Source organism: Bidens hawaiensis, unplaced genomic scaffold, assembly GCF_021521415.1.
Source record: "Bidens hawaiensis isolate Kalapana, Puna unplaced genomic scaffold, B.hawaiensis_p1.1 tig00041638_1, whole genome shotgun sequence".
In the NCBI taxonomy this organism is placed as follows: Eukaryota; Viridiplantae; Streptophyta; class Magnoliopsida; order Asterales; family Asteraceae; genus Bidens; species Bidens hawaiensis.
Genome location: NW_027505724.1, coordinates 123061 through 135281, shown reverse-complemented (window position 1 = coordinate 135281; position 12221 = coordinate 123061). Strand labels below are relative to the sequence as shown.

Sequence of the window (12221 nt, the reverse complement as noted above, 5' to 3'; positions counted from 1 at the left end):
ACAACAAAGATCAAAAGCTAATTTTACATATGCTTCCAAAGTATCACCAAAGTTGTTTAATACATGCAAAGAAGATTAGCCAAATGTACCAAATGAAATTGTTTAATACATGTAAAGAATTAGTCAAATGTACCAAAGGAAATTCTATCTAAAAATGTTGATTCAATTGAATGAAACATATTGCGCAATGGAATTCATAAGCAAATGTACCAATGGAATTCATAAGATGTGGTGTTTACAGAAAAGCATACCAAGAGGAATCGAATCCGTCATGACAGGCCTATGATTTCAATTTTTGAATTGGATAGGATAATATGAAGGTGAAACAATGCCTCGAATACATATGGATAAAAATCATTCAATTCATCATTCAATTGATGAATTGTAACGTCTGAGATGAATTGATTGCATAACTATTCAATTCAACTCAGCTGATTGCAATTGAATGTCAAGGGGAGATGAATTGTAACGTCTGAGTCAGTGACCTAAAATTTAAGTTTAGCGGCGTCTCTCTTAACGATGTCTTAAGGGGTCAAAATTGTCATTTTATCCATCAAATATGCTTTATATGTAAATATAGATATACACTTCTTTTCACCCAATGTATGGAAGTATTTGTCTATTTCACATTCTTATTAGTTTAACAATTTGAGTGAGAAAGTGCAATGATAATAATGCTCTCAATTTTTTTGCACATGACTCTAATTTTTGTTAACATTTAATGGAAGTTAAAGTTAGTATCTAACATTATTACAAAATTAAAACCTTAGTGCCCATACATATGACTTTTAAACCTTAAGACCCAATCTTGTTACTTTAGGCGAATGTTAGGGACTAAATGCGTAATTGTGTCTAAATGGTTTGGAGTTCTTAAAGGAAATCAACCCTACACATACACACATACATATATGAGTTGGGTTAGGGTTAAAGAATCTCAACACGCCAACCAACAGTCCAACACTATTTTAACACCCCTGGTAAAAATTTTGGTTTGCCCTCAATTTAATCAAATGTTTTGACTTGACTTACAAAAATTAACAACTAAAAGTATGAAAAGTGAAAAATGAAAAAAGAAAAATAAGATGTAAAATATGATTAAAGTGATTTTAAAACATTAAGTATGAACCCTGCAAGTTGAGACAAGCGTAAACGACGTTTTTCTGTAATTTGTCATACAATAACTAGAGTTACAAACGAGTCAAGCCATTCACAAGCTATTTGAGCTCGGATTAATATAAAGCTTGAAACAAGGCGAGCTCTTTTTAGCTCGAGCCTTATATGGGAAGGTCGCTTAGGCTCATCGAACCTTGTGTATTTTTAAATCTAACCAAGCTTAAGCTCGTTTGAGGTTTTTTCTTAAAATATATAAAAATAATTAAAAATATATAGAAACTAATTAACAAATACTAAACGAGCCAAGTCTGAGTTTGAAAACCCTACGTGCAAGGCAATCATAGCTCAAGCTTTAAAAACTTTCTCGAACCAAACTTGAGTTCGACTCTGGTAAGTCAAAACAGGCCGAACTCGTTTACCCTTTACACCCCAAATATATATATCCTCTCCAGCCCCACAATTCCCATCTTTCAATCCTCACACCATTTCTAGGGTTTCCACAACAAACCAATGGCTGAGGACGCACAATACTCCTCCGGCGACCACTTCGCCACCGCCAAGCGCAAGTACGACGACACCACCGCCGCACCTCCACCATCCTCCGGCCGTCGTCCCACCGGATTCTCCGCCCCAATCCTCCCTTCACAGTCCCCTGACTCCACGTCAGCCTACAATACCGTACCGCCACCTGTAGATGAGATCGAGCTTGCTAAACAGAAGGCTCAGGAGATCGCTGCTCGTCTGTTTAATAATTCCGAGTCTAAACGATCTAAGTTTGATAACGGCGGAGGCGGATATGAGGGTGGTGAGAGTAAGGGGTTCGGTTCGGGACCGACAGGTTCGATTCGTTGCTTATATGTTTAGTTGTGTGGTTTAGGTTAGGGTTTGAGCCTTGTAGCTGATAATTAGGCTGATGACATATATTATAAATTTCAATTAATAAATAATAATAAACGAACCGAGCCCCGGCTTGAAAAACTACTGAAGAGCCTAGAGATTTAAAAATAGAGCTAGATAAACAAGTCGAGCTCCAGCCTAGTAAAGCTAGACTTGTTTACACCCCTAGGCTGGAGCTCGGCTCGTTTATCTAGATCTACTTATAAAGCTCTAGCTAGGCTCTTGAGTAGTTTTCAAGCTGGAGCTCAGTTTATTTTTTATTTATTACTTAGTGTGTAATATACAATTAATAAATACTAAACAAATCGTGCTTTGGCTTGAAAAACTACTCGAGCTTTAGAAACAGAGCTAGATAAACGAGTCGAGCTCCTGAATAGTCAGGCTAGACTTGTTTACACCCCTAGGCTAGACGCTAGAGCTCGACTTGTTTATCTAGCTCTATTTCTAAAGCTCTACTCTAAGCTCTTGAGTAGTTTTTCAAGCTAGAGCTCGGTTTGTTTATTATTTATCAGTTATATATATATATATATATACTAGTAGGTACCCGCGCGATGCGGCGGCGACAAGAACTTACAACGCGGTAGTCGTTGCCGTTTGCTTATTAATCCTCTCATGATGTACTATATAGTTGAACAAAAAAAACAAAAAAAGTAATAAAATTTACACTTGTAAAGCTTTAAAACCACTAAAGAGCCTAACTTGTAACCAATAAATCGAAGCTCAGATCATGAAACTCTTTGGTCCAGCTTAACAATTGCTTCTGTAGTGTCCTCTTTTGTATTTTTAAAGCGGATTTTATATTTGGTACTGCAAAGATAAAGATCAAGCAATAGCTATATTATCCATAAACAAAATCTATATGAACCTAAGTGTTGTGAAAAGCTGGTTTTATATTTGTTACAAGTAATCAAAGCAATATCTATAAGAAACAAAACCAAAATCCTAGTTTCACACGCAACTCTAGGCAAGGCCAGCGTTTCCTTTGACCAAAAAGTCAAATATTGCAGGTCAAACAAAACTGGCCCGTTTCGACCCATCTAACATTCTAATTTGGCCAATTTGCACGCGTTGTTTTTTTTTTTGCTACAAGTATTGAACTTGAAGAAACTATGAGCCTAATAATAACAATAATAACAATGTTAAAATAAGTTTTTTATAGCATTTACCTTGTCCATGTTTGGAACAAGAGCTTGTAGCTTCCTCATTCTTTCACTTATTTGGGTTCATCGTACCTGAAGATATCCAAAAAGAAGTATTCATTTATCCGAAAAGTCAGTTTTTTTACTTTTCAACTGAAACATAAATCATTTCTTGCAAGTCAGCTGGGCCATTCGACTCTACTAAAAGTTACTCGTTTTGACCCAAAAATACCATTTGACACAGATTACAATTGTATGGTTAAACTGGTGTCAAGTTAAGTATATATAAAATACATTATTTTGTTTAAATGGGTTGACGGGCTGACTTAAACAGGTGAAACATATCAAGCATACACGACATGTTTATTAAATAGGTTATAAATGACAAACACAAACTTGATTAATTTGTTGTCATGATCATGCGGTGTTAGAAATTGACAAATTGTCTTAAACTATGGCACAGACATAAACTCGTAAAGACATACCAATATAAGGAAAACTTTTCTGCATATACATCAAGCTTAAAATTTATGTAACTAATCAATCAACAATAGTAATAAAGTAATTAAATAATTACATCATATATCGGAGTTTATTAGAAATGAGTTCTACATATTCAAGAAACGAGTTTAATAGTCGGAGTCATTTTCTGATTTTTGGATAAAGTATCCATTATTTTGTCATCACGCTTCTTACTAGAAATATACAAAAATACTTTTCACAAGTGTCAACACCCATCTCTCCATAAGAAAGATCTTGCTAATGCCATGAAAAAAAAAGTTACACATTTTACTAATGAATTAGTTGATAAGAAAGTAGCAAGTCTGATTTAAATACCTTATCAGGACTAACAACGATACAACCCTTCCATATAGCTCGGGAAAAAGTGCATAATCTACAAACAAGAATGACACAGAAATCATAACTTTGTTGAAGGACACATCATAAATGATTATGTTGATATAAAGATTACAAAAAGTACCTCTTTGACAATTTTCCTTTTGGGGTCAAAATCACTTTACCTGAATACAAAAAATGCAAATTAAAAGTTGAAGACAACAAAGAACACCAGAGGAGAATGGATAATTACAAGGACAACATAAAAATCCAATAAATTATGACTAATCATAGTCATAGGTCTATGTTTTTCATTTCATGGTCAAAGAAGACAAATAATTTATATTCATGCATTCTTAAAGTCCTCTTTTCATAAATTCAGTTATTAAATGCATTCCCTATCATGTAAGTAATTTAAAATTTAATTTTTTAAAATCTCTAAATATTTGAAACGAATATCTTGTCACCTTGTTATTGACGTTCCAAAATCCTTCACGAGGAAGCTAGTCTCCATTTCCAAACTTTAACTACAATGAATGCATTGGCAATCATTAGCATTCTGTAACTCCTAAACTCAACAAACACATACCCCAAGATCATACACACAAGACATGAACTCATGCCACATCTTTGACCTTTCACACAACTTTAATATCTACTAAAAGCAATTATTTTTAATTTTTGAACTTTACAGCAATAAACGGGCATAAAAAAACAAAAACTTTAGTTTACTTTATTTGTTTTTATTTATTTTGAACCATGACAACTTGTTGTCACAAAACTTATAGGACCCACCAATCGTATATGATATATGCTTACTTGTAGAATTGGTAGCATCGGTGCAACATTTATCAGTACAATTTACTTGCTTCAAAGATTTTGGTCCGCAATCCATGGCTGCAGCCTGCAATGATATATTAACCAAACGATTTATACGTTAGAATATAAACTAAAAATAAATTAACTGCAGGAATAAAGCCATACTCGACAAATTCCTACTTCGGAAAGCTTTGCAGTCATTTATGGGAAATAAGTGATGTTTATGCTCCAACTATTGTTCAGATGTTGCCCTTAAAACTCTCTAATACATTGTTATTTCTTAACTCAACATACATACTACAGCATACATTATTTTCGTTTAATTAAAACGTAACTTAAAATGATTCCATAGAGAACAAAAGGGGTGTTTTGACAAACCAAAAAAAAAAATAATAATAATAATAATATTTTATGTGAAGGTCTGAACATAAAAAAAAGGATAATATTAACTTACAGTAGTTAAAGCACAAATATGGCCATGTAATTAGTTCCTCTTCGGAAGTCAATTTAAATTCTTAGTCAACAAGTGTAAGATAAATAAACAAAAAACAAAGAGTTAAGATCGACAACCTGCAACTCACACCCCACATACTAAAAGGGATAAAAGACCTAACAATTTGATTTTTGAATTCAAAACATCAACATAGTTTTTCTTCTTAATATAAATAAATATAACAATATTTTTGCTACCAGTGTGAAGTTTAATGATGTTTAAAGTTTGATAATTATATCAAATTCCATCCATCTAGGAAAAGTCATAATTTGTCACACTTTCTGGGTTGGCCAAAAATTAACCGGCCCATCAATCCTTAAAATACAAATTCATTCTTGATTACAATTTGCAAGAGGTTATTTGTTATCAACATTAGGGATAGGTAGAAAAGAATTGACAAACAAACTAACAAAAATCAGAACCAAAAAACAATCCTAGGATTCAATTACACAATCAGATGCTAAAACATGAAAGACGAATTGCGATTATGGTTTACAGAATATTACCGTTCAAAAACCAATCCAAGCGAGAATAATGATCGATATTAGTCCTTCTCTACCTGCTTCGGAGAAAAGAAACTATTGAAGGTGAGAGTCCTCTGAGAATCTCCTTCTAAACTCAATAAAGTATATAAACACAAATCAGAGAAAGAAATCAAATTTCCTTCAATCGATCATAAATAAGCATTGTTATGCAAAAGAGATACCTGAAATTGGTTAACCTAAAGATGGCAATCCTTTAATTTATCTTCTTCCTGATGGAACAGAAAGAGGAAAGGAGTTGCAAGAGGAAACCCTAAAAATCGCCCAGAAAAAAAAACGGAGGATGAGTAGGTTTGGAATTTGAATCTAGATCTATGCATGACACCCACGTGAGCCATTTCAGGGTTTTTGGATGTGATGAAAACGAGGTGTTCAGATTTTTGAATTTTCAAATTTGACCTGGCTTTGAAAGCTGGCTGTTTGAATTGGGAGGTTTCAAACCAAAGCTTTGCATCTTGTACCTTATGGAACAAGAGTTGTACAGCTCTTAAAATTAAGAGTTTTTGGTGAAATTACCATATCGTCCTTCCTATATGTATTATAATATAGTATAGCTATATATATATATAGGATCAAGGATCATGTGAGAAATTTTTGGGAATTGAGAACTATGAGAACCATTTTAGACCACAAAAAAACCCAAAAATAAAAAAAAAATCATAAAACAAAAATAAACACAAAAATAAAAAAAAGTAAAAAAACCAAAGTTCTTATTTATCATCTCGGTTTCTAAAAAAACGTAAAAAAAAAATTATCGGTTTAGCTAAATTATACATATATGTATAATATGTACATATATGTACACATTTTTTTCCTATACACGTCTAATTTAAGGTAAATGATAATGTACGTATGTGTACATTACGTAACTAGAGATTAAATGAAAGTATACATATGTGTATAGGTATAAAACGAATTAAAAAGAAAAAAAAATCGGTTTTTTTTATTATACATATATGTATAATATGTACACACATGTTTTTTCCTATACACATATGTATAATTTAAGGTAAATGATAATGTACATATGCGTACATTACGTAACTAGAGATTAAATGAAAGTATACATATATGTATAGGTATAATACGAATAAAAAAGAAAAAAAAATTTCGGTTTTTTTTAAATGAAACCAGAATGAAATATAAGAATTTTGGTTTTTTACTTTTTTAAAATTTTCGTTTTTATTGTTTTATAATTTTTAAATATTTTTTAGAGGTTTTTTTTAGTGGTCCAAAAAGGTTCTCAAAGTTCTCAATTTGCCAATGGTTCTCTTAGGATTCTTACCCTATATATATATATATGCTAATTATAATTTTATACATAAGCATAGTTATCAAAGGTGCAAGGCTCAAAAAAGTTGAGGCCTTACGAAAAAGAAAAGAGCAGTTAACTAAAAAAATTAAAGTGTATTACGTATTAGTAGAATAATACTATTCTTTTTATATTATAAACAAAAGCTATTTAATATCATCTAATTAGTACCAAAAGCTCTAAAAGAGTCGAGATTCAAATGCAGATCCAAAACATGAATACCAAATGGTCAAAGTAAAGTACCAAAATGTTTAAAACATGAAAACCAAAAGTTCAAAAAGTAATAAATGGTAAAAGGTTTAAATGATCATTGTTCTTAATCTGTCAACAATACCAATAGAGGTGTTGGTAACTTCGAGCGAGGGCCTAGGAACTAGAAGCACATAAATTGGGCCTCGCCTGTAAAATGGGTCTAGGAGCAAGTAGCAAGGGCTTTTAATAACTATATACATAAGAAAAAAATTATTTTTTAGTTCTTTTTTATCGTAGTTTTATGTATAACAATAATGAGTAAATAAATATACATTAATTATTTTAAATTAAAGTTATATAAAAATTTGGCTCGTGATCCAGCTCGAACTCGATAATTGAAGCTTGGGCTTGTTTGTTAAATAAGCTTAAATTTTCAACTCAAGCTCGTCTAAGCTTTTACAAGTCGCTAACTAGCGGTTTGGCATGTTTACACCCCTAGTTGTGAATGTTATTAATTTAATCATTTATGAAATGCAGATTATGAGCAGAGGCTTTATTCGGCGGCTTCTTCCGTACCTTCTGCTTATAGTTATGGAGGCTCAAGTAAAAAGATTGAAATACCAAATGGCAGGGTTGGTGTGATTATTGGTAAAGGTGGCGAAAGTATAAAGTATCTTCAGTTACAATCGGGAGCAAAGATTCAGATTACCAGAGATATGGAAGCAGATCCCCATTCACTGACCAGATCAGTTGAAATAACAGGTCAAGCAGATGCTATAGCCAAGGCTGAACAATTGATCAAAGATGTGCTTGCTGAGGTATACATTAACTTTAGTTTCTAATATGATTTTGTTTATTCATTTTTTATGTTGGATTTATGTATTATGCTGTGGAAGTTACCATCCAGTATGTGTGAATTTGGATGTTTAAACTTATTGGTTTTGTGGTTCAGGCTGAGTCTGGAGGTTCTGGCATAGTTTCTAGACGGTTACCTGGTCAGCAAGGCGGTGAACAATTTGTGATGAAAGTGGCGAACAACAAGGTACTTTCTGCTAGAAGCGGGTTCAAGATTACTGCACATATGTTGCATGTGCTCTATAATTTGTTAAATTTTTTGTGATTGCTTCTAGGTTGGTCTTATTATTGGTAAAGGAGGCGAGACCATAAAGAGTATGCAAGCTAGCTCTGGAGCTCGTATTCAGGTTGTTTTGAATTCCGTATTAATTCACTTTTATAGAGCTCTTTTAATACAACGATACTTGGTGGTATCTTCTATATCATGATTTTTACATGATTTTTCATGAAAATGTTTACTTTATATCAGGTGATTCCTCTACACTTGCCTCCTGGTGATACATCAACAGAAAGGAACGTGCAAATTAATGGAACTCCTGATCAAATTGAGGCTGCAAAACAGCTGGTTAATGAAGTAATCAGCGAGGTATGCGCGTATATGCAATTAGACCTAGCATATGCTTGGTTCAGAATCTGCATGCTAAATTTACTTGTCTTTTATTTATGCTGGGCATCTATAATCTTACATGGATATATGATTGTCTACCTTGACTGATGTGATATGACTATTACGTGAATCTGATCGTTGCATTGTAGTTAGTTCAAATCTGATATACTTTACAATCAATTTTAGACCTTGCATATTTGAAAGGGTCAAATATCTGCCATTGATTTTTCTTTTAGTTATATTGTCTTTAACTTTAAAATTATTGAGATCATCTTATAGCAGAATGCCACAATTTTTATTATTCACTGGATCATTCATAGATTATTATTCACTGGACTATTCATAAATTAGCACAACCTGCTTCTCTTCCATATATTCCACTTGTAAACTCTGAGGTTGCAGATTTTGCTGTTGCTGCTGTTGTCATGCCAGCTCAGCTGACTGATTCATCCTGCTAGAATCCAAATTACTTATATTGCGGTAATATACCCTCGATTGAACGATAAATGTGTGGATGCATATCTTCCTGTATCAGTATTGCAGGGCTGCTGGAACATTGGCAAGCACACTAACAGTTATTTGATAATTCATTAGGCTCAATACTACTAACTATGCTACCTTTTCTTTTATCCAACGCTAAAATATATTTGATAATTGATTAGGGCTAATATCTAGTTTTGGTTATTTTAGCAATTATTTAGGGTTAGTCATATTATATATGCTTTTGCATTTTGTTTTGTACCCGTTCACTTCGAATAGGGAGAGCATGGGCTTCTGCTGGAGTATCTCTTTCGGTAATTCCACCCGACCCATACGGTATGTAGGCACCTTAACCTGTCATTATACAATAATTACATAATTGGTATCTTTGTGCTTTATTTATGATATATATATTTGTGCTACTTGTTTTCAGATATCATATATTTATGTTCCTATATGCAAGTATAGTTATTGATTCACTATTAAATCATCATATGTGTTTGTTTGTCTTGTGTTTTCTTGGTTTATTTGAGATAATGATAATTGTGTAGAATCGTTTGAGAAATCCGATGGGCAGTGGTGGGTATTCACAGCAAGGTTACCAAGCTCAACCCCAGACAAACTGGGCCCAATCTGGTCCACAAATGCAGCAACAGGGCTATGGTTACATGCAATCTGGAGGGTATGGTCAACCGGGTCAATACACCCAACCACCATATGGTGGATATCCTCAGCAAGCTCCAGGCGGTTATGCCACTGGCTGGGACCAATCAAAAATTGGAGGTGCTGGTGGTTATGACTATTACAATCAGCAACAAGGTTCACAAACCCAACCACCTGGTAGTGGTTCATCGGGCCCTACGGATGGCTCAACCTATGGTTATGGTCAACAAGGTCAAACTTATGGTCAAGATGGGTATGGGGGATATGGTGCTGGTTATGGTCAACAAGGTCAAGGTTATGGTAATCCAACATCTGGATATAGTGCTACTAATGAAAGTACCGAAGGGGCGGCACCGCCAACATCTCAGGCAGGATATGGGGCGGCACCACCAACATCGCAGGCAGGATATGGGGCTCAGCTGCCTTCTGGATATGGAGGTTATGGACCACCTCCAACACAGAAGCCGCCTGTTACACCGACTTATGGGCAGCAGCCTCAGCAGTCTCCACAGGGTGGCTATGCACAACCAGCTCCTTATGCTGGTGGTCCGCCTGCTTATGGTGGTGGTGGTGGGTATTCTCAAGCACCGTATGGGCAGCAGCCACCGGCGTATGGAAGTGCGTATGGCGGTGGTTATTCTCAGCAACCACCAACTGCTGCATATTCTGGTGATGCGGCGGTTCCACCGGCTCAGGCTACTCCACCAAGTGGTGGTGCAGTTACCAAAGCTTCACCTCAGAGTTAATGTTTTTAAAGAGGCAAGAGTAGAAAAACACGTCTAAGATAATCTTGTTTCTTGTTTGGTATGTTTTCATATTACAATGTATTGTGGTGCATTTCTTAATACTTGTCTTTTTGTCAGTAGTGATATTGATGTTTCGGTTTGAAAAATGGGTTCTTGCGGTGATAAATAATCGTTTATTCGCTGTTCTGTATGGATTATCGGAATGACATAATAGTCTTTTATTTCATTTTTACCATTTGAAACATCTTTAAAGAGTCTAATTCAGATGATTTATTCATTATCGTTTACTAATAACTTTGAAACAATTATTCCAGTGGCACATGCATAGAATTAGGGAGATTTATAATCTATTGGTTTAATTACTATAGAGGAAGGGTAGCAAAGCTACCTACGGATCCCTTACCCGACCTGTGGATCGTAAAAAGACATCCGCCACCCACGGATCCCTTATTCAACCCGTGGATTGTCAAAAGACATCCGGGGGAAGAACACGCGGACTAGCAAGACGTCCACAGTCCAAAATGTGCTTCGCGGATCTCCAGTTGTAACCTGCGGACCACCAACGAGCATCTGCGAAAGGAATCTGCAAGCAACACAAGGGATTCATCACGTACATTATTCCCACGTAATATGGAAGAGCAGTTGCAACAAACTATTTCTAGAAGATTCCCTCAATATCTCTTGAGAGCGACATCGACCAATAAAAAGAAGACACTTGGGCACGTAATGGCCATCCCACAACATGCACAGATAATGGCTACACCATAAACGGGTCCAGGCTATGATCGACACGTGTCCATTCAGACAGAGAGGGAATAACTCGATAGTGACAACTCCGCCAATCACCTTCGCCCCCCACCTTCGGCTATAAATACGAAGATCATCTCTTCAAGGTATTCATTCACGCTCTCAAGCCTTACGCAATATACCGGTACTCGTATTATTTCCAATTAAGATACATTACTGATTCTCACGCCGGATGGTGGTTACGGGAAGACCCCCCACTCTGTCATTCCCGTAGCGAGGCTCAACGGTGTTCTCTTTTGCAGGCACTAGCTTGGATCTATTCTCATAACGCTTCAGAACACCCACAGTTGGGGATTCATCAGATCGGACTATCCAGTTCGATTTAGTGTTTCTTCATTGACGCCATCTGGTTTTAAGCTAGATTCACGGTTTTTTCGATTCACGGTGACCTGAAGATAAGTCAGAACCAACAGCCTTCTGCTGCTCCGGCAAGACCCCGTCGTACAGAAATTCTGGACGATCCAGTCCATGAAGGACAGGTGTCGGATGAACTTCGCCGGAGCACCATAACTCCGGTCTTCAAAAATAGGACCGGAGAAGTTCCAAGATTTGAAGACTTTGCACCTCGCAGGAATACCCAAACTCCGGTCATGGAAGACAGGGCCGTAGAGTTCTCGAGGCACAACGTCACTGATATCCAAAGAACCACTCGTACTCCAGCTCTGGAAGACGGAGCCGGAGAATTTCCCAGATTTGATGGGGACGAAACGAGGGTTTAC

At 35.5% G+C, this 12221-nt stretch overlaps 1 protein-coding gene across 2 annotated transcripts; it reads left to right on the top strand.

Annotated features, from left to right (window-relative positions):
• Window positions 1-1623: 1623 nt before the first annotated feature.
• LOC143614988 (uncharacterized) lies at window positions 1624-10803 on the top strand. Of its 2 annotated transcripts, none has more exons than XM_077088258.1 (6): window positions 1624-1951; window positions 7882-8162; window positions 8297-8386; window positions 8475-8546; window positions 8669-8785; window positions 9838-10803. In XM_077088258.1, exons 1-6 carry the CDS (start codon window positions 1624-1626, stop codon window positions 10693-10695), a joined length of 1746 nt encoding a protein of 581 aa, XP_076944373.1. In that variant the 3' UTR covers window positions 10696-10803. The 2 variants fall into 2 exon arrangements, with proteins under 2 accessions (XP_076944373.1, XP_076944374.1); XM_077088259.1 differs by having other exon boundaries at window positions 1624-1924; window positions 9838-10798.
• Window positions 10804-12221: the final 1418 nt, after the last annotated feature.